The sequence below is a fragment of the Amblyomma maculatum genome, chromosome 2, assembly GCF_055883805.1.
Source record: "Amblyomma maculatum isolate TAMU_Amacu chromosome 2, ASM5588380v1, whole genome shotgun sequence".
NCBI lineage: Eukaryota > Metazoa > Arthropoda > Arachnida > Ixodida > Ixodidae > Amblyomma > Amblyomma maculatum.
The window spans coordinates 189,630,712-189,654,184 of record NC_139345.1 but is presented as its reverse complement, the minus strand read 5'-3'; the positions used below and the strand labels follow the sequence as shown (position 1 = coordinate 189,654,184).

At 46.1% G+C, this 23,473-nt stretch overlaps 1 protein-coding gene across 1 annotated transcript in view; it reads left to right on the top strand.

The window, feature by feature from the left end:
• Nucleotides 1-19,610, top strand: part of LOC146200746 (phospholipid-transporting ATPase ABCA3-like) — an 83,586-nt gene extending 63,976 nt beyond the window's left edge. Inside the window, exons 15-20 of the mRNA XM_084595589.1 lie at nucleotides 523-874; nucleotides 5,562-5,739; nucleotides 10,006-10,193; nucleotides 13,285-13,458; nucleotides 17,910-18,132; nucleotides 18,828-19,610. Coding sequence (XP_084451715.1) covers nucleotides 523-874; nucleotides 5,562-5,739; nucleotides 10,006-10,193; nucleotides 13,285-13,458; nucleotides 17,910-18,132; nucleotides 18,828-19,079 — 1,367 coding nt within the window. The 3' untranslated portion in view covers nucleotides 19,080-19,610. The remainder of the gene's footprint in view (nucleotides 1-522; nucleotides 875-5,561; nucleotides 5,740-10,005; nucleotides 10,194-13,284; nucleotides 13,459-17,909; nucleotides 18,133-18,827) is intronic.
• The last annotated feature ends 3,863 nt before the right edge of the window (nucleotides 19,611-23,473 follow it).

Genomic DNA, 23,473 nt, shown 5'->3' with positions numbered 1-23,473 from the left:
GTGCCCCCTATGGCATAAATAAAGCTGAAACCATAGATTGAATTACTACGTGCAAAAGGCATATCTTTACTTTCAAGCCGAGCCTAAGCGTAGCCATGAAGATAGCTCTCGTGTTACTCTAGGTTTAACCACAAGCTACACTACAGCTAATTTGTTTTTTAGTACTTATCTGCAGCATTTTGTGTAGAAGATAAAGCAAACAGGAAAGACTGCGAGTGTGCCCTAATCTTTGCATTCTGCCCGGCCATTCTCTCAATGCAACATTAACACAATATATACTTTGTCATTAACTCTATTCTTATCCGCTCCCTCTACCCATGGTCTGAAGTACGTGAATGTTATTGGGTACAGAAGAATCGATCGCTGGGCGAGTTGTTGGATTACTAGTTGATAGGATGTACATGAGTGGACAGGGCTAACGAAGATCGTGTCTATGAAACGAATAAGGAAGGCCTTCGTTTTTCTGAATATTCTTTCTCCCAAAGCTTTAAGTGCTCTTTTCTCACCCTCTATTTCCAACAGGATCATGCACCACTTTCGAAATTCGCCGTTCGGGCCAAGAGTGCGTGGTGAGTGCTACGCAGACTGACGACGAGCGTCGAGAGTTCCGCATCGACCTGCTCATCATGTTCATCACGGGCTTAGTGCTGCTCCTGGTGTGCGTCTTCATGGACGCCAAGATGCAGTCGCGCACAAAGTCTAGCGAGCTCCTGTCTCGCGAGGAACTGCGCGCCAAGAAGCTGCAGCTGAAGCACGTCGACCCCACCATTCTGGAGGAGCGCGAGCGCGTAGAGGCCCTGGTGGATTCCATGACACACGGCGAAGAGGAGGGCCTGCTGGGCCTGCTTGTGCACAAGCTGGGCAAGACCTACAAGTACGTGCTGAGCAAAACTTTGATCAGTAGTCATAGCGACGAGGCTGTGAATGAATGAAGGCCACGAAGGCATACAGAGATTATGACATCATGGTGAATCGGGGTGGCCATGCTATACCTCTTTTTCTGCATACCTTGACAAAGCAGTTCGTTTGCCAAGCTGATTGATCAAGGTCAGGCAAGGTCTGCATCGCGTCGACATGGAGACCGACCTTCGTATCTAGCAGAGCTATTGTTATAAACGCTCTGGCGGCAAGGTGTGTTCTATAAGGAATCATTTAACTCTTATCATTTCGTCTTCCCCATTTCTTAATACAGCTGCCATGCTTCCAATGTTAGGTTTAGGAAAATGTCCTTTTACTTGGGCTGCTTCCCTTCCCTGCATACATTTACATTTCACTATATTCCCGGCAGCCATTTTGTACGCTGCCTGGTACACAGAATCCAAATGAATTTTTTTTTTTGTCTCAAAAATTGATGCTTTGGGAAGCTTCAAGCAAGTTTATTTTTATTGGCTTAAGGCTGTGATGAATCCTCTGGGTGATACATATTTTTCATTGTTTGAAGCAGAAGCTCTTCTTCAAGACTGAACTTGCAAAAGGCAGGTGACTTGCGAATACTTGTCTTATTTCAACTTTTGAGCCTAGCACGGCAACAACGTTTCCCTAACCAAAGAGTGGTCTCCTCGTATTTTGACGTTAATTTAAAATTTGTAGCTTCATCAGTGCTGCATAGTGACGCTTAGCGAAGTAAAACGAAGCCAAACCAAGCTAAACTGCTTTTGATGGACAGTTGTTCTTAACCACGTTAAAACCCTACCAACGGTTTGCCTTATATAAAAACCTGGATGCGGGTACACTGCAGATAAAAGCTTCAGAGTAGTAAAGTGAGGGACTTGACGCTTTCCCATGCCGGTGCTTTGTGGAGATGCTATGGTGGGTGTTACAGGATATCTTGTGCAGTCTGCTCTTCACATGGCGAAGCGGGAGATGAATGGTGTACAGTTGTTTCCTTCGTCACCTGTAATACATTGTCCATGTTAAGGCATGAAGTCATAGCTCCAGATAGCTGCTATCTCGCGAACAGTAAGCACTGTGAAGCTCGACTGCGATCCCGACCGTATCCAAAATCCGCAAGTGCCATATTTCAAGCCGTTTCTCAAGCTCAATCTTGAGGCGCTTAGCTCCCTATAAAAGTAAAATGCGACAGTCGAAAACAAAGCGTCTAATGAAATGCCTGCCTTGCCTTCCGGACACTTCTGACGATTCGTCTAATACTGTTGCCATAGCCATCGTTACTGCAAAAACGTTCGTGGGCATCACAACATTTCCTGTGAGATGAAAACACAAGGTTGTCCTAAATGCCACCATCTCGGCCGATGCAGCGCGTCTGCTGGCAGACGTCTTCGGCTGGTCAGTTCAACTGCAACCTCGTACTTAGTCGATATGAACTGCCTTTGAAATCTCAAATGCAGTCAGTGCTGCCGTGTAACACCGCTTACGGCAGTTCAGTTCAACTGTATGTGAAGTGAACTGCCGTCGCAAACACCCATAAAACAAGGGTTTATCCCATCACAGTAGTGCTGTTGCCGGATGGACTAAACACTTCTCTCAGTTAAGTAGTAAATGTAATTTTTCAGCGCAGCGCGAGTATGCATAAAATTAGCGCAATGAATTCGCTGTTTCTGGCTTCTTTTTCGCTTTTACCTTCATTTTATAACATTTCTCTTCCGGCAGTGTGGATGAGGTCATCATTCTCTCCTGGCGTGTTCAATAAGCAGCGGGATAGCGTGTCCTTATGTCCTTGTTTTGTTGTCGTTCTTGACCGGCCGTTTTATGCGATGTGCTGTTCTCTTATTAAAGCGAAAGCCTTATATACGCACCGGCAACGAAATTCGGTGGCCAGGTGACCTCTGAGGGTAAAAACAGTCTCCCGAGAGCTTCCTGTAAAGAAAAGAAAGTGGATGAGGGAAACGAACATTTCGTTATGTGGTCCTCTTGGCCCACCGTACGTCACAGATATAAAACAGTCCAGCAATTTTGAGATTGACGCGAAATGTATCGGGAAGCTAAACAAAATAAAGTAGTTGGGCCGACAAGTTCAACACACGACCCAGTTAGGCGAAATCCTAGGTAGTATCCCGATTAGTAACGTGCATGCTCTAAGAACTACAAAGTGCTATCTCAGCAGTTTCCCAAGCCATTTGTGTCACCCCGTAGTTTCGATAGGCCAGCCTCCGTCTGGTCCATGCCTTTCCCAACCTGACAACCTAACCTGTAGAGGTGGCTTTGTAAAGACACTCTAAATTTTAACTTTATGGATACCTATTCTGTGGTACTAAATTTTTTACGAAGACAATTGCTGGGTGGCGAGTTTTTATGCAGAGTTGATGTCGGCTGTTCATCGAAAAGGCGGATATTTTTATGGACTGCTAGTAATAGTAGCCATACATACCACCTTGAAGCGTTCGCACATACGCCGAAAAGAGAGCATGAAAACTGGTTTTCATACAGAATAGCACAGTGACTTTCTTGTTTCTTTGTGGGCATCTCAACCATTCCGTGCGGTAAGACACTAATGAGGAAGTGAAAGGGAGAGGAGAAAAAGAGGACCGTAATGGAGTGCTACTGAAAATTTCGCCACATGGGAATGTTGATCTTGCGCTGACATCGCACACGGCATGGACTCTTTCTGCGTATCACCTCCTTCGAAAGGTGGCCACCGCGGATGGAGCGCATGTGAGAGCTAGAGGAGTGCGTGTTGTCAGGAGGGTTAAAGAACAGTGGGCGTGCCGCGTAAGCAGGCAGTCTTCCCGAGCGGAATAGAGGAGGCCAAAAAAACGGGGTGCCGGCAAATACTATCCTTCCTTCTCACGCAGACGCCACCTGCTAAAAGCGTTTGGTACACTTAAGTTGGTTTAGAAAGAGGAAGTTGGGCACGGAAACATTAAAAGGTCCCTGCGGTCACCAGGAATGCCAAGGAAATTATTTTCCAGGTACGAACACGCTGGTTGCCCCCACATATTTCTTTTAATACCTTTGAAAAACAATTAATGGACAGACGTTCAATTCTACCACCTATTAAGCACTGATCTTGTTTAGTGACGTAACTACACGTACCGTCATGACTGTCAAGGCTTTTGTCGAACAGTCATACTTTTGCACATACGCCGAGCTCTTCCTTGAAAGGAAGGTATGACGTTAAAAATGTACCTCGAGCACTCTAACCGACTGTTCGTATAAGCAGCATCAGAAGCGCGCTTACTGCTCGGTTGACATCAGTTGTAAACTCATGGCCTCTTCCACGAAGCAAGGTGGGGGTACGTCACACAATTTAGGAGGATTTTCTACAACTACAATAATCTCGTCAAGCAGAGCTTTCCTGTGAAGAACGCAATAGCGCTAACCATTTGTTAAATATGGCGTGCAAACAATTTTGTGATATAAGAAAACACCGTAAATGGCACAGCCATTAATTCGAAACTCACAATGGAAAACAAATTAGAGCCTATCATCTGCTGTGACTGTGATTGTATAACCGGCATGTATATTTGTGTCTTCTGTCATGAGCCGCAGATCTGATGGAGGCGTCAGCATTGGCAGCCTGTGTAAGATTTTAGTTACTACTGTTACGCTTTTGCTTAATAATTATTTTCTCGTTATGTATTATTATTCATGCTTTCTTCGACGTGATTCCTACAGCCTTTTACTTTGGGACTTTCTCCTGTAGCATTTCAGCAAGCACCGTCTTGCGTGTATCAGTGAATAAACTTGCTCCTAGTTGGCAATGGTTTAGATTGATGAAATAATGAAAATGAAAATGCACGACTCTTAGGCCACGACCACTGCTTCGAGCGCACAGAAAAGTGTTGGCAGCGATGTGACAGGAAAAATTGTAAGAGATGCGCGTATCAACAGCGGCTTTTACCAAGCTGACTACGGCGGCTTTTAGCTACGGATGCCTTGTTTCAGGTAGACTTCGCCACAATCGCTGGAGGCCCCTAGATTCTAGCGCCGTTGTGGAAGGGAGCACTCCACCACACCTTATCCTTCTTCATGCGGGCGATAATCCAGTTTCTGTTCCATTGCTTCACTGACATAGCAAAAAAAAAAAAAAAATTCAGCGCATCGCGTCAGCTACGAACAAATGCTCAACGTCTGTCATGTCATGCACGGCGCAAAATAGCGCAACATTCACGAGTACACAGAAATAGAAGACTTGACACAGCTCTGATTTGCAATGATTCAATACGTGAACGCCTTCGGAAACGCAACGTTCCGCGTATCTTTCAGGAGCGACTCTGAAAACTTTCCGCACCAAGCTCACAAGTTCGGGAACCGATGGCTTTGCAGTTTAGCGAAAGGTCCTGATGTTTTGGGCCTAACCGTCAAGTTCCGAGACTAGATCCTTGAACTCAGGTGAAACGTTGAGTTTCTGCAAGCGTGCACGTGTTGAATCATTGCAAGTCAGCGCTGTGTCTCGTCTTCCTTTTCTGTATGGTGCCCTGTTTTATGTATAAAACAATGCTCTAAATGGGATATTCATGTACTATATGTTATCGGCTTCAATTCCACGCGCTTATCGGGCGTATAACATGCTGATATTGTTGTTGCAACAGTTAACCGGCTTGTCGACGTGAAGCAAGGTCACTATATAGGTTACTCGTCATCAATCTGTTGTTCCGCAGGGAAGTGTCGGTGATCGGGCAGCTGAGCTTCACGGTGCAGCCGGGCGAGATTTTCGGCGTGCTGGGGCTACAGCAATCCGGCCGCAGCACTGTGCTCGCCATACTCGCCGGCGACAGGGAGCTGGGTCGCGGGAACGCCTACATCGAGGGATGGGGCATCCGCCGTAACCCCAAACAGGTATGCATTGCTCCACCGCATGGAGAAGTATACGTCGGTCAGCATGAAGATGCCGTGAATGCGTTAGGCCTTTTATTGTTCATTGCATAGCAGCATCTGTTGCTTCACTACGAGTTCTTTCCCTTACACTCAGTAGTGTTTTCATTCCGTGACCATCAATTCAAAATCGAACGCACAGCACGCCTCGCAACGTTTGTCAAATCGTTCATACCCAAAAACCATTATTGATTGGAACTGGCTTCCTTCAACAATCAACAAACACGAATGCGACATCATTTCATGAACCTTTAAAAGCTAAAAGCAGTGTGGAGTTCTTCTCTAGTTCCATTCTACTCACTGGTATGTGTTTGAGTTTTTGTATTTTCGTTCTGTTCATTACAATTCTTTAAATATGGTCATTTTGCGTTTTGTTTCCCGCTGCATTTTAATACTGGTTTACTGTTCAGTTATGGCGCCAAATTTATTTTGTTTCTTGTTGAGTTCCTCATCTTAGATGTTCCTTCTTGCATCTTTATATTCGAATTTTATATTTACATTACCTCCTGTTTAAAATCTTCATTGCGAGGACCTTTAGATGTTTCTTGAAATACATAAGTTGTGTTCCAAAATTGGAGGCCATCAACGTGAAAAAAAGAGTCGTCTTTTTAAATTTTAATTGGCAATGCGCCTTTGTTATAAATATCCCAAAATACGCATGTAAGAGTCCACTGAGAGAAGGCTTCCACACACCTCGTTTATAAATGACGTCTGTTGCATTATTATGCGCTAATTATGTAGGAAATTTCGAGACGTTAGCATGGCCTTGCTTGCTGACAATACCACCGCAGAGAAGCCCTTATAAAGATGTGTATTGCATTACCAGCAACTCAACGAGATTTAAAATGAGTGTATTTGACGTTTGGTGTTTGAATCCTCGGGACTGCGCGATACGATTGATTGCGCGATACGCCCTCTTTGGACCGCAAGTAAAAAAAAAAAGTTCATTTGAGGTTTTAGCACACTATTCGCCTACTCGTTAAGCTGTACAAAGTACGCAACGTTTGCCTTGCTGGACAAAGGGCAGCGACGTACCTTTGTATTTAAAATACAAATCTAGGAGAAAAAATCTGCTGTCATAATTGGACTTCTGATTGACACTGTCAGACTGTGGGTTAAAACTAGCGGTACTACATCACTCTGCAAATGATTTAGATGATTTCTGGGGCATTTATGCTGTCTTACTAAACTATGAGCTACCGCAACGCCCCTTTCGTCTCTACCTCTTCTTTGCTCCGCTTCCTTTATAACAGGAATTGAAAACAATGAATGTTTTTTTGTTTTCGTAAATGAGGCCAGTGAACAGTAGAAGTTCTGCTTATCCCACAGCGCTTGGGCTACGAGAGCGCGCGCACACATTCATTGGAGACTATATTTCCGCGTTACTACGGTTAAGAAATTACCTGTTTTCTTCGCTGAGGCACGGTCATTGGTCGTATTGTAAAACGGCGGCAGGAGACGTCGGAATTTGCAAAAAGGCAGAGTGCAAAAAACAGGGGCGGGTGTTGGGAGATTCACTACGCATAAAGATGCTGTCATCCACACGCAATTGCCGAGAGTGGTAAAAAAGGGAAATAAGTCCGAGGACGCAGATACCTGGCAGGAGACGTCGGAATTTGCAAAGAGGCAGAGTGCAAAAAACATTCACTACGCATAAAGATGCCTGTCATGCACACGCAATTGCCGAGAGTAGTAAATAAGGGAAATAAGTCCGAGGACTCAGATCACTCTTCAAACGTGAGGTATTAGAGGCAGTGGGAACGGGCGAACCGTTGTGGCGGCTTTTCGTGCTACCAAAGAAAATTTACTTGTCCTTTTCACCAGATAAACGTCGCAATATGGCAGGGAGGAGATATTAAACACCGAAAAACTGCTAATCACTCGCACATGAAAGGTCCCCCTGAGGTTTGCGCGCATATAAGAAAGAGCGAACGCACTAGGTCATCTGCCTGGGCCCTAAGTAGCAGCGATAACGGCGGAGCATATGTTCATAGGTTGGAAATTTTGACGCAAGCGCCCACTGCTTGAGATTATCATGGCTCGCAGGCCCACAGGCCACGCGCGGAAGGTATATGCTCTTACTTCATTATCTATGTGAAAACTTTTAACTGCGTAAGCTGTACCTTTGTCAGTTCACAAATACCTACGTCTGTGGCTGCATTTCTGCCACCGTTCAAAAGCATAATCGACAGCCACCTCCCTGCCGCATTCCCCAGCCGGACAGAGGAAAAATACACTAATTTTACGAGGAAATATTTCGGTGGAAGTATTCCTGACTACGCTATCTAGGAGATGAGAGTAATGGCTCATGTATTAAAGATGATTCGGTTAATTTAGTAGCAAAACGATTTGCTGTGATTTGTCCGGCGTGTATGCATGAATCGAGTGTTTTAAGACACGCATAGAGATTCCTTTAATGTGTCTTTACAAAAGAAGGTAAATAAAGTATCTCGATGTTTGGTGGTTCGAATTGTATTCACTATATCAAAAGCTGTTGACTTAATACACTTATATGAAGCGTGGAGCTCAATTCTATACGTTCCTGCAAATGTCATGTTTCGGAACGGCTTTCGGTAATACAGCATAAGACGCCACCGTATATTATTTTAATGCAGCGAAAGCGAAAGTGGCATGTTTTCTCTCGACCCGCCTGCCCTCTCAGCGAGCTACGTCCACTGGATGATCAGACTCGGACTGTCGTCTTCGACACTTCTCAATTGCAGACAGTGCTTGAGGCGTCTCGCCCCTGGATCATTCGTGACGACTGCTGCCGTTAAATTGGCGAGAGTTGTTGCAATGTGTTGCACCGGCTATGAAGTAGCAGGGGCCACTGTACCTATACAGAATGACCGCTCGGTTCCGCCGTATCACCGATTAAGTGACGTCATTGCTCTCACGTGACTAGGCAGAGCCGACCGCTCAGATCTGGCGTATCTACGATTGAGTGACGTCGTGTCTGCGTGGTGTATCCTCTGTTCAAGATCAACATTGGGCAAACTGTGAAGAAACTGTGGAGGGGAGGAGAGAAGTTCTCGCAGCGTCCACGGGTTTCAATTCAGAATCATGCATGCGTGTGGTGATATAGTCGTACTTGGTCGCGATGTGCATGACTTTACGAGATGACGTTTCAGAGCGAAGTATGCAGGAGCGGCCAACATGGCCGGCGCATTGGCGACAGGAGTCCACCTTACCCTTCCGTGATACGATTTGGGACTCTTTCAGGTTAGACGCGCAATCGAGGCACCTTCATCCATTTTTGGTACAAGCGGCACTACGTATCTCCCGCCAACGTGGGCAGCACTATGACATCACGGGACGCCACGGTCCTCCCCACGAGCGTTGCATGGTCGGGCACTGGTTGGGAGCTGGAATTGTATACGGAATTTCCTTATGCCCGCAATCCATGCCACAGCTACAGGCATGCTGGTTAGGAAGACCACGCAAAACAGTTGCCCTAGTCCTAGCGCCCTAATATTTACTAATAGCCACGATCAGTTGGATCAATATAATGCGAAAGCACCAAAAGCAGCACTAGCAGGGGCTTCTAATAGTTCGAGAGGTGGTGTAATAGTGCCGTAGAATACTAAGTGACCGGGCAGCGTCCATGGCAAAAATATGTATCACATGAAATACAGGTGGCGTCACCGCGCCTGTATACGTTGCGACGACGTATACAAGAGGACATGAGTAGTCATGAATGATAAAACGTAACGTTTTGTACACTCGCAACATACTCGTACATTGGCAGCGCAGCATTACTCAGCACTTACAACGTACTGTAAGCTGTAGATTATATAAAAATATTGACCCTTACAGATTATGACGGTTTCGCATTCTCGCACGGCAGTCTTTGTGTTTGCCGAATTTCTAATTATTATTACGTATCCTGCAGACCCGCATAAAGCTCATCTATCACCAAGCGATGAAAGTTTCGCTTTTGCAGCTAAATACTTAATCACTCCATATTTTATTCTGAATGCTTTTCATTCTTTGATGCATTATGCTCGTGTCGATTTCTGTGCCGACGTTTATTCTGACCTTGTAATATGTTGAAAATTGATTTCTATATTTCATCATATTAACCCTTTCTTTTGCCTTGAGGGGGGTTCATATATCCAATAGATTCGTTTTTATTTTGCCATTGTCGTCCCAATGTGGACATCGCGCTGCTTCTGGGTATGATAGGCCTTGATGCAAGTGACTCTGGCTCGCTGTCGGCATCCTGTGCAGTATTTGAAGCGGGTCGGCTATTGTCCCGAGGAGGACCCGATCATCTTCAAGCTGACGGGCCGTGAGATGCTCGCACTGATTGCGCGGCTGCGGGGCCTCACCCCCGATGTCATGAATAAGGAGATCCAGTACATCTTGCACCAGGTCGGCCTCATGCGCTACTCCAAGCACCTCACCATCGACTACGGGTCAGTGAGCTTCATTTGTGTCCAGTTGTAATGAGGCTACTAAGGCAAGTGGCCAGGTGCTTATCGATAGAGGTGCTGCTTTATTTGTGCGCATTAAATACTTGCCAGTTCCTGGATGTGCGCGGTGAACACGTGCTTAAAGGTTTTCAAAGATATCGTGCAGTGACAAAACCCATCCGTTGCCTGGTGGGGGAACGTGCAGTCCCTGGCGCATTTCATATATATCGAATATCAATTATATTTAATGCCTTGCAGTTCATAGAATCTGAACATAAGATCTGGTAAATAGGTGCGTCATCCTGGACTACAGGGATTGCCATGCATCGGTCTATGCAATACGTAGAGTGTTCTAAGTGCAGTGAGCCTTATGAACAGATACCATATGCATCTATGTATACGCATGGATGATCATTTCTTGCTGCATATAGTTTCGATGTAGCTCTTTATAGTTGTGCATAACATACTCGTTTATGAATGCACCGCATATATAATGTACGATGTACAAAAATATTCTTGCAAGCGTGCGCCGAAAACATTCACCGACATATTCGCAGTTTCTTGTTATGGGCAGCGTGAAGTCACTAATAAAGCGAGATAAGCCTATTTGAACGTTGTGAGTACTGCTAGGTTGTTTTAAAATAAGCCAAAAGTATAATTGTTCTATTCTTTTGCTGAACTTGCATTAACCAGACCAAGTAAGGCATCGAAAGTTCCAATTTTGTCTGAAGCATGAGTACGTCACTGGTGACAGGCTAGTCATTTTATTGAATGTAAAACTGCCACGCATACACTAATCGAAACGAAGCCTTCAATGTGATCAATTTTGTTTTAGAGGGACACAATATTTATGCACGATATTAGAGAAGAGAAGATATCAGAGTGTAGACCCTCTGACGACCGCCCAGCGTTGTCCCGGTAAATCCTGCATGGCTGACGTTGATCTTGACCTCACATGCGATGCGATTCGCTGATTGCGTGCCGGAGGGAGAGTGAACAAACAAAAACATCATATCTGTTAATAGTTTTCAATTTCTAGGCGAAGCGAACTGATCAGTTTCACTGGCCGTTTAGTCATTCCACAGCGTCATTGCGGCAGCATATATCCCCAGGCGTGCGAAACGAGCAGTCATCTCGCACTGTGATGTTCGCCGTTTTATCAGCTTCAGTCCGCAAGCCAATTCACAATCAAGAGCATGCGGCCTCTTGTGCTGTACATTATGGAGAACAGTAGCCGGTAGCAATATGTGCAGCCCTCGAGCGGTGTGCTGTGAAAGAAATGAAATCTCCAGGTGGCTGCTTTATTAATTGTACGTCCGTCTGTGCGGTTCGAACGACTTTACGTCTGATCTATGGCACAAGTATCCTAAGTAAGATTAATCCCTGCTTTAGAACTTAACACTCGAACCCTCAATAAAGGTGTGATCGACTCTTCCCGTGCAAACCTAATTTCGAACTTGATTAATGGGTTTAACATCCCAAAATAACTGACCTAGCCTGTGAGGACTCCGGTAATTTTTCCTTGCTTTTCGCCTCCATCGAAAAGTGGTCGCCGCTGCCGGGATTCGGTTCCGTATCTTGCGGAATAGCATTCGCGTTCACCGGGGCAAGTCAATATCGGATACTTGGATGGTTTAGTGGAAAAAAAGTAAACAAAACCCTGTCTTGCGATCATGAGCAGACAACTCCGTACGGCAGGACATTTAGGCGGGAAGCTGCAATTATCGTTGGCATGAATAAACTCAGTCGCAACATCTAGTGGTATCGCATTGAAGCTCGGAGATGGTATATTCCGAAACTTAGTTTCGCTTCGCTTCTTCATAAAAGAAACAGCGTTTCTGTCCGCTTCAAAGCTCGGCAAGGTTTGGATTTTTGATATGCACTTCGGGCGGATTCGAATCATACGTTTTGAGCTTGTTAGCTTTGCTTGGAAATTTTCGGAGTGTTTCTATTTTGGATCGAGATCGTCCTTAGTTCATAAAATTTTGGTGTTTGATGTTCAGCATTTGGGAGTTCACAAAGAAAAAGGTACTTACTCCAGCAACGGGAATATAAAACAATTATTTTATGGAGCTTTGAAATCACACGTGTTGTATATGTAGTCCTACCTTTGTCGGCTTCGAGTTTCGAGAGTACAACGCTGGCAGCAACGCTTCGTCTAGGTATACCTTTTCCATGTTGTGTAGTGTACTTACATTGCGTGGATTATTCGCAACGTTGCAAAATCCAGTGACTTGTGTAGTATGGGGTAAACGTGCCTGACCCCCTCCCATCTCTTTCCTGCCCCGTTCAAGTTCAGCTTTTCGATGGAGGCGAAAAGCAAGGCGCCCGTGTGCTGTGCGATGTCAGTGCACGTTAAAGAACCCCAGGTGGTCGAAATTTCCGAAGTCCTCCACTACGGCGTCTCTCATAGCCTGAGTCGCTTTGGGACGTTAAACCCCACAAACCAAACCAAATGAAACCGTTCAAGTTCCAAACGGTGCCACATTACAAAAGGGTGTCGCCTGGCGATGGGCTCCTGATGTCGACGCCTTCGCAGTGCGTTGGTTTTTACCGTAAAGTGCATTGTTAGGTGGCGCCATCATGCAGTGCGGTTTGGTTCGGAATTTGGAGGGGTGAGACTCGTAGGCTTTTCACGCAGACTGTAGAATAAAAATTCCTCTATGCGTTTGGTCAGAATTCAGGGGTGTCACTCATTGCATTAAAGCTGGCTAAGTAATTTGAACCTGGTGATCCTTCAGGCGACAGCATATCGATGTCAAACGTGATGCCACTGCTACTCGCATGACGAGTCCCTGCTTGGTTGTCTGAATGTACCAATAAAACGAGTGACAACACTGCCACGTAAGACGGAGTGTACCTGTGATTATCAGTAATATGGAATAAATATATATTCATCATTATCATTATTATCATCAGCCTGATTATACCCACTGCATGGCGAAGGCGTCTCCCATATTTCTTCAATTAACTCGGTTCTGTGCTAGCTGGATCCACTTTACCCCTGCGAACTTCTTAACCTCATCCGCCCACCTAACTTACATTATAACTTATAAATATATATAAATCTTCTGTTATTACTCTCTTCCACTAGTTCCGGGAGTCGGCGCAAGATGTCTCTTGCGATGAGCCTGATTGGCGATCCAGCACTGGTCATACTGGATGAGTGCACCTCCGGCGTGGATCCCATCTCCCGAGGCCGGCTCTTCCGTGCCATAACGCGCATCCAGCGCTCTAGCGGCATGGCCGTCCTCTTCACCTCGCACTGGTGAGTCACTAGGGTGCGCGCGCACTTCGTGACTGCTGTGTCACGATGCGATCTTCAGCGCCGTTAAAGTATCCTGACCTAATATATGTAGATAAGGCGGCCTCGAGCCTTCTGTTTATATTTATATCTCCTGATACCTTTCTTTGCTATTCCATACTGGCACGCAAATACAGCTTTGTTTTCAATAAAGTACACCCTGTGCTTATCGTAGCGTATCGGGATCTGTTGCTGCAATTCTCATACGAACAGCAAAGGTTCGTGTTTATAGTGGGATTATTTTCAGTGACAATATAGCTTGTTCTTATACAACTAAACCGAGATGCATATGGAGGTAATGCTAGTGAGAATCCATGCTTTGCGCTCTCCCAAGATCACAACACTTCGCTCAAAGGGTTAGGTTTGAATAGCGGCTGCTACCAACAGGTCTGCATGCCTGGCTTCACCAATTAAAAGTGCTTCAGTGGCAGTTAGGTTTTGTAAACACAACGCTCTTTTCTCTCCTCAGCCTTAGGACGGTAGCCCCATTGGTACATGTCACTATGTGTCCGCTTTCGTTTGCACGTGCCATTACATGTATAAGCTTACAACGCATGATAGCTGTACACAATGTCCGAAAGAAAATCGGCTGGTGTAGATTAACCCTGTGTATTATAAACGAGCAGGCAGAAGGCTTTCATGTTGACAACGTGACTTAGCAATGACTGCTAACCTGTACTATGCTATACATGTAAACGTAACCGGGAACATGTATACATTTTTCAACACTCATTAACCATTTGCAGCGTAAAAGGTGATGCAAAGCAATTTTACATTCTATATCTATTGTACCTACTACAAGTTTCAAGCGTATGTTAACATGAGTTCCTGCCAAAGCTGGGGACTCTTGCATTGCGAAGTAACCGCAACGAACTAAGGCGCCTGAGAAATGTTTTCTGACGCTGCATCGCACAGTTGGCTTTTTGAAAGCAAAGGACAATCCACAATTTCTTATGAATAAGCTAAACATACAAGTTTCTCATTTGACGTAACTCTTAGGGCACTGCGTACCATATTTATTGCAAAGCAGTTCTCATATTTTCCTCCGTAGATGTTGCTACTGAGTATAATCAGATTCTGTTCAATATTATAGCCCTTTTCACCTAAATCTCAAATAAAGGCTTAATTTATTGTTGTCAAATTTCGGTGTGTGGTCTTTAGTAATAGTTGCTGGGTTCTTTTCGTTCTTTTTGGCCTAAGTTACCGAATCAATGTTCGGATTGCATGTATTCCTTTTTCCTATATGTATTCCTTCTGTTCCACTCTACAAAATCTGTTCCATTACAATTGCCGTTTTCTGTGTAGCGTCATCGCTGCCAAAAAGGCTCCCCGAGCTGATCAAGCTTTGTGGCACCATTTTGCGAGCGTGTCATCAACAATGCAGAAGTGTTATGAATAAACTTGATTTCATTTTATAGCGTTTATATGCCAGTGTAAATAAGATTACCCGACTCATAGCCAACGCCCAGCCGGTTTTTTATAGCAGAAAGAGCTCGCCGATGCCACTAAGCACTTGCGTGAGTTATCAGGAGTCATGACGTGTAATGCTGACTCACGATGAGTCATGCCATATTGTTGCGTCTGTAGTGGCACTACGGAGACGTGCTAGGAGTGCTAGGCGGTTCAGCCAGCCTGAAACATAGGGCTAGCGGGCAGCAACACAGGAGCCATCAGGCAGGGTCGAACAGGCGGACAGGGCGCGCACACTTCGTCGTCCTCTTCCTTCCTCTCGGACCCATGCACTACTCGAAGAAGAGTGCACACCAATGTTATACCTGGAAATACTCCAATTCATATGCCTGAACAGGGCGCATAATTAGGTTAACTCATTTAGCAGATATGCTTCGTAGCGATATGTCGTGGTCATGGACGACCAGTCGAATGTGATCATCATGCACCATTTTGAACTATACTTGTCATATTCCTGCATTAGACATCATTACGTACTACATATGTTCCAGTGTGAAGCCGGGTAACACTGCATATGGATACAACTAGCTCATTATGCTGTTGCCTATTATAACATATATTTACGGGACGTCACCTGTGGAGGCTGTGTGTGTGCAAGCAGCAATGTCGGCGCAACAACACATCAGTTGCACTGCGTTGTAGAGCGGGATAGTTTGATTGTCCAAAATTTTCGGCTTTGACCGCTCTTTGTTAGGAATGGAATGGGGAGGGGGATATTTATGGCCTTTATTTCATGTTTTCTGGGGCCAAGGAAGCGCACGTGACAAATGCTAACGCTCCCGACTGACCTTGCGCCGTTATGTCGGGCACCACGCTCAACTCAAGTGAATTCAGTTCAGTTTTATATCGCTGGAAATGTTCAAACAAACGTGTTAATTGATATATGGTACTAAATATGGTAATTTATTTATTCCTTCATTGTTGGAGCTACAAATGTGATATACCGGCCAACAGTGTCGTTGACAAAGTTCTTTAGATTTCTGTGTTGCCATTGGCGGTGTAGCCGTTGATGAACAGAAGAACAAAGGTAAAGGCCGAGAGATAGCGACATGCGTATTTCTAGCTCCTGGCTTTGCTTTCATATTAGAAAGCTACGTGCGAAATCTTTGGTTTGCTTTATGGTGTTTAACATCCCAAAGCGGCTCAGGCTATTAAAGATGCGGTAGTGGAGGAGTCCAAAAATTTCGACCACCTGGTGTTTTTTAGCGTGTACTGCATCGCACAGTACATGGGCGCCTTGCTTTTCGCCTGCATCGAAAAGCTGCCACCGAGGCTAGGATTAGATCCCGCATCTTTGAGCACCGTAGTCGAGCGCTGTAACCACTGTGCCACCCCGGCGGGGTAAGTGCGAAAGGGTCCTAATGAAACGCTGCGGGAACGTAACGCCTTTCGCTCCGCGATCTTGTGTTTTGTTGCTTCGAAGTCGGCTTTACTAGAGCTGAAAGGAGATCGCTAAATATTACAATGTATTGCAATTCAGTGCAAAAATGTGGTAATTACACATTGTATTTATGACCTCCCATGAAGAATACATTGCACCCCTGTGACGCGCTTTTTGCTGCGACCTGTCAGCATCATGGCAGCGACTTTCACTACGCGTGTTAAGCCTAACGCGTTGTCATCGAGGACATGGCGGTAAAGCTGAGTCAGAAAAGGGTTCTCACTAGGATGCTGCCATCTCGGCCGCTATCATCAAACTCATCACTGTGGCCTGCATTGTGTTTCTCGCTAATTAAAAAAAAATGCGCAAGGTTTGGAGGGAACTTTTAAAATATGCGGTAGATAACATATATTCTCAAAATTTCCAGTCATTTTTAAAATTTCAAAACATATGTCAGGCATTGCTAGGGGTTTAAGGGGTTGATGTAGATGACTATGAACCACGTTAGCGAGAAGACGGTCTTTTAAGTTTCAGTTTGAAATTGCAGGTTTTGAGTGTACCTTCAAGTTGTACTTGGAGACACTTAAAATCAGGCGCCGTTTGTAACAAAGAGCCTCTTGTGCTCTTATGGATCATGATGGCATCTCCGTGCGTTTATGCAAGAAAAAATCTTCAAAATCAACCGGAATGTCGCCTCACGCACTTGACTTGCAAATTTCATGACAGGTTTTATCCTCAACAGCGAGGGCTTTGCACGAACCATGGCCGGTGAACGAAAACCTTCAGGAGACAAATGACACCAAGCTAACTGAGCATTTTATTGGCTGATTCGCTTACAGAAACAGCTAGACATGTGGTTCAGCGCCACTGGTTTACCAACGTTTGCTAGACAAGAACACACTACTCTGCTCGCAGCAGTGTGTTCATTTATGAAAGCACGTAGGGCATAAAGGGAACAGTAAACACACGCGCGAGCACCCTTTCACACACATTGTATGCAGCGAGGGTGATTCAGCATAAGTCAGGCATTATCACTGCTGAGGAATTAGTCTTTTTTATATATTGTGTTCGTATTTTGTGCCAAAGTATTTCCGACGTGTTTCCAGGCATGTTGGAACAGAAAGGATGCGTATGTGCTTAACGGACGGAATGGATGCGGTAGTGTGTAGCAATCGCAGCGGGAGCCGTTCTTTAGGGCTACCGATGGCGCCATCTTCCCACGTTGTCAGGCTGAAACCTTGTTCGTCGGCCATATTTAACAAGCATGAATCATCTAGTAATACCATCAAACGGTTTGATAATGCGTTCACAGCTCCAATGCATTGGCATAATGGACAACTTTCCCTATACATTCAGTATACTAACCCTATGATCTAAGATGCTGCGAATATTTATCTTCAAGTAGCTAGCCCCTCAGGGGTTGTATATCAGTTTCTCTATTTACAGCCTTAATGTATGTGATTTGTGTCCGCCGTAGCCATGGGCGCTTCCCAAGTAAATCTACAAGAAGTTCTATCGAAAAAAGAAAGAGTTCCTGAAGTGCTGCGTGCCCATTGTGGTGCAGCATGCGGGAGTGCGACCAGCTGTGCACGCGCGTCGGCATCCTCTCAGGCGGAGACTTCACGCGCGTGGGGGACACGGTGGCCCTGAAGCAGTCGGCCACACAGGGCTGCACCATCGTCGTGAAGCTTACCGTGGAGCAAAGCACACAGGAGGGCTCCATCAAGGACATCAGCCGGGGCATCAAGCGAGAGTTCCCCAACTCGGTTATCGCCGAGAAGCGGGAGGTGCGAACCGCGTTTTTGTGTGTGCATGCGCGCGCTCTTGTGTTGTGTGGATAAATTTGTGTGAGAACACAAATTTGCTAGCACGTCCAATCGCAAATAGCGCTCTCGTCGTGCTTATAATTGCTGCAACGACTGCAGTGCACAACTTTCCACTTGTATTTTGTTATATAATATACCTGCTCGCGAATTTGCCAGTAATCTAGGGAGGTGAGAGTTGCAGCTAGGGCTCAGGACGACAAATATGTGTACTTGAATATTCATGCAACGGTTTGTTTCTAACAGTTATCTGCTTTCCAAAGGCGAATGAAAAGGGAGGGGATGAATTCTTGTGCATTGTAATGACTGCGGGGAAGGACGTCATGAACCACTCCAGCAGCGATAACATTCAACTTTGTCGACTGGAACCTGGTACCGGACTACTGCACATGGTAGGGCTCATTGTAAACAGGAAATCGTAGGTAGGCGCTGACGACATTATCGTCAAGGTTTTAGCAGTTTATTTATTCACTCCTCATTATAGCTTGAGTCTTTTTTCTGGTACCTTGATTCCTCTGCTTCTATCGGCAGCTTCAGCAAACATGCTCTCCTAACGATCTATGTAATAAGCACGAGCTTTGCCTTCGTAAAGGTATCCCGCTCTGCGCTAGAGCTGGCGAACGCCACTTAACCTTTGGAAATCTGCCGCGCCTCCGCAGGACCAGATGCGCTATCGGCTGAAGCCCAACACGGAGTACCCGCTCGTCTGGAGCGAGGTCATTTACAAGCTGCACTCACTCCAGGAGGAGATTATGTTCGAGGACTTCCTGGTCAACGACACGTCTCTCGGCGAGGTGTTTATCGGGTTCGCGCGCGAGCGCAAGATGGTGGACTTTGGTGACAACCAGGTTCGCTACTACGAGAAGGACGCCCCGCCAGGAGTCATCCTACACATACCACAGCACCAGTAAAATAACGACTTTGATTTGAGAATTAACAATCACGTGCCTCTGGTCCCTGCCAGAGAACGCACCCTCCAAGCACCTTTTTTTTTATTGCTACTTTATAGACACCATGCTTTCGTTCCATAAAGTGTGTCAGCTAAGCCATGGTCATGGGGTGCACGAACGCTTCCTTTATCCTGATTGCAAATCGGCGGCATTAGTCTCAGTGGCGACAGATATATATATTTTGTATCAGATGTGCCGGAACATAGGGCTCGCACTTATTGATATTCAGACGCACGCTAAAATATTAATGGAACATAATCTTTCTGTTATCGCAAAATGGGGCTGCAGACCTATCTTTATGCAAGTGTAGACACCAGGGCTTGCAATGATCTAACGCATGTATACACCGCGTTGCTAGTACCGCGATATAACAGCGGATCTTGCTTTGGACAGCGTGTTCACCAATGAGGTCAATGATCTAAGAAATGTATACATCGCGTACATTATCTTCAGGACGTATGCATCGAAATTTCCTCAATAAACAGCTGTCAGTTGTGCTTATCTTGGATGTCCTGGCTTTTTGTTCTCCCTGCACACAAATACCATACACAGGTTTACTCGGATGACTTGTTGCAGGTACGGTCTTTGCCGAAAGTAACCATGCCCTTGTAGTCTGTGGTAAGAGGTTCACAGCGTGATTTAGAAACGAGGCCTGTAGACTTGTTACCTTTGGCAAACATGCCACCTAGAATTGAATGAATCCACTACAGAAGCAGCCTTTCAGCCGCTCTCGCGCACACAGGTGTCCCGAGAGGGCTTTCTCTGAATCTGTTGTGCAGCTATTGAAAAGGGGTACATAGACATTAAGGAGAATGTGCAGCAGCTTCAAAGGAGCACGGCAAAAGCAGAGCAGTTATCTAGACAAGTCGCTACGGTCCGCAGTTGCCTTTTGGACTGTACTATCTCCACTCCAACACTATCTAAATATGGTCACATGACAGTGACGCGTTAATGCACTGCAGGAGCTCCGGTTGCCAAGGCGAAAACAAGCACAGATGTATAGCCCCCTGTAAATTTAGGACACTGAAACATCGAGGGAAACGGAGCCTCCATGGCCAGGAGGCGTAAATAGTATGATATTAGTAACATTTTATCTCGGTACGCATAGCCCATTTTCGTGCTTTACTTGCCTTGATGTGCCTGGGCTTCTTTAACAGCTCAGTTGAAGTTGTTACTTAGGGCCTATGCAAATGCGAAGCCTCGAAGCGCATGCGTGGTGTAGAAATGACACCGTAACTAAACACAAAATAGGAAACCAACGAGCATTTCTGCTTGCAACCTGTAACCAAGGTATTAACCGAGCAATTGATTGTTCCACTTTCTTGGAACATAACTTAGTAAGCTAGAATTCAAATAAAATTCGGTAGACGCACTTACGACCGCCTACATATGAGAATGCGAGAGAAAAACTCGTTGTGGCCGCAGTGCATCTGCAAGCGTCCCGTCCGTCCCGCTTCGGCACGCCAAGACATGCCAGCATGTGAGCACCCCCTGCGGTAATGAGGAACCTGCTTGAATAATTGGTTCACAGGAAGGAAAAAGCGCAGTACGTGTCATACCTGTTTCTGTGGACACCTGAAGTAGTTTTGGGGTAGCATTGAGTCCACATGTTGGCGACCGGAATTTCGCGTGAAGGTGCTTTTAAAGCTTTGCTTTAAATCTGGCCGTTCTGTCGCGCAAAAAATGTGAAGTATAGCGCCAGCTTGCGAAGCATACCCTCTGCATTCAAACCTGAACATAGAAGGGGAGCGCCACGGCGTGCGATTCTTTTCTGTCAACGGTAGAGTCCTCTGAGCAGCGTCACCTGGCGACAAACAGCGGAAATATTGTCAAAACGAACAGGCATGCATTTAAAGTCTGCCATTTACGTGGCTCGCTGCCCGTAAAACCTTGGCTCCAGGATAAAGGGATGTTTGTTCCTTGAACTGTAAACTTTCTTGTTCGTTGGAAGCCAGGAAGAGGCGATCATATGTTTTTGAATTCTTGAAATAGTTTTTCACTAGCACATTCTAAAGCGTACTTTCTTAATGAACTGCTCATAACGCAATATGGTGTTCGTTCTCAGCGCGTGGATGACGATAAGAACGTCCAATACGATATATTTATGGTCTTGAGATTACGTGCGTCGTGGAAAACGTGTATGGCTGTGCACCACGCTGGTGTTGATATTCTCTTCAGAGTTAACTTTATTGAGAGTGTCATATATATTTGAGAAGTTTTCAAGACTAAAATAAAGCAGAACATCATGCATTATGGGGTTCTGTGCTAGAAGAGTTTCCTAATCTCAAGCGCTTTTAGTGATGTAACAACAGCCAACTTGGTGGTTGCTGTTTTAGAGTATCTGTCTTCACAGTCTATATCGGCCGCCAGATTTCGAAATGTTTATGTGGATCGACAGCACGCAGGGAGCGCTCACCGCTGTTATGCCGGTGGGGTTATCACACAGTAGCCCACCGTCAACAGGGTTGTGCCAAGGAGTTGGTTGCGTAGCGCTCGTCACCCGTTTCGTGAACATGTGCTGTCAGCTCCCTGGGCGGTAGCGATGAATCCGAGTCGGCGCTGGTGAGATGAAGAAAAAGCTTTATACACTATTTACAGGAGTTTACACAACGAGTTCGGCGCTGGGGCCGAAAGCTAACATAGCCATACGCGACTGTTCTCGCGCGTCCGCTCTCAGGGGGCGAACTGCTCCCGATGGACGCTAGTGACGAATTCACACTCGGAGTCTCGAACGGAAGCATTTGAGTCTCAATAACCGAGAAACCGTTGACGCTCAAATGATCCAATCCGACGGCAGCACTTTCGCAGGGCCAATGGGAGAGCTTGCTGCGCTCTTGCTTCAAATATGCCGTGGGGCGAGAAGGGGTCAACGCCAGGACCACGGCGCCGAGCTGTCTGGACGCTCAGCTCATGTTCAAACACGTCGCTTCTCTCCCTTTGGCACGGCTCGCCTCCAGTACACCGCTGCTTTGCAAAGCAGTATCCAGATTTTGTGAAGGAGGTGTTCACCAAAGTTTGGCGTCCGGCTGAATTTCTGGGTGGCTTTGGCCGGGCCCCACAGCACCCCCGCCATCAGACAATGCGCCGGGAAGACGAGCTTCTAGCATGTAGCTCGGATGCCGGGCGCGCTCGTTCGCCAGGTTCCTCCATGCTCACGTTCAGTGTGCGGGCGCCAGGTAGCCTCACATGCCTCGGGTTTCACTCGCCAGGTCAGGATCTCTGCCGACAGCCTTGATGCCGTGGCACGTTGACCAACTTCGCTCGGGTCGCTCCGATTCCCTTGCCTCTCGCCACTGGTAGTGGTAGATTGTTCTGCGACTAGCAAAACCGATCGACAACGGGCAACACCCAACACAAGCAAGTTCCCTTGGTCACCCATCAAACACCAGACAGAGGCAAAATTTCAAAGTCCATTAGCTAAATTGTTGTCCCCTTTTTGATCCCACTACAACAAGAGACAAGTGTAGGATGCACTGCAAAAGGTTCGAACAACAATTTTGCACATTAATGATACATTAAATAACAGGGAAAATTATTAATCAATAATGAAAAAGTCCCCTTGAAATCACTTGGACCGTAAAAAACAACTGAGGAAGCAAGGAGGTAATTCAATTTTTCCCTAATCTGCCTACAACGTTACCGTTAGCGACGAAACGCTCGTCGAAGGTAGCTATGTCTCGAATGCATGACTCAAAGCATCCGAGTTCGCACTGTGCTGCTCTCTTCCGTAAGCGGCAGAACGCCTAGCAGTATATGGGCGGTTTGGCTCTCCTCCCTCCGCTACAGCATCGGCTGTCCATTTCTCTACGAGACCTTTCTTTCCACGTTGTGCATGAAAGAATAGACGAGCACAAGTTACTCGCTTTGTTGAGCGATCTGTCTCGTTGCTTACACTTTGCGCACCAATCGCGCATTTTCTCAGCACGGGTGCATTCATGCCGCTGGGATCGCCGCTTCGTTTCCTTTCGCGATCGTTTGCGTTTTCTCGCCTTTCGATGACAGCATTCTTTCATGCACCTGCCTTTCCGCTCGTTTCGGCGGCAGCGCTTGAATGTTTGCTTTCTTTCTTTTTGTGCCAACTCTTTCAAGCTGCCGGTAACCGGAGCTAGTATGGCGCCGGCATCGTCTGAGTGCGGTGCCGCGCCTGCATCGTGGCCAGCAGCGCATGACTCACAGCCAGTCGCATCCGAACAAGGCTCGCTTCCGCCAGCCTTCGAGCTAGGCATATCCTCTGCAGGCTCGCCACTCAAGTTACCCTGATCCGCTGGTGTGCCGCATCGCTCAGCGCTAACTGGCGCACGATCAAGTTTGTCCAACAGCTGGAGTGCTTCGGATTCTGTGAGGCCCATGTGAAC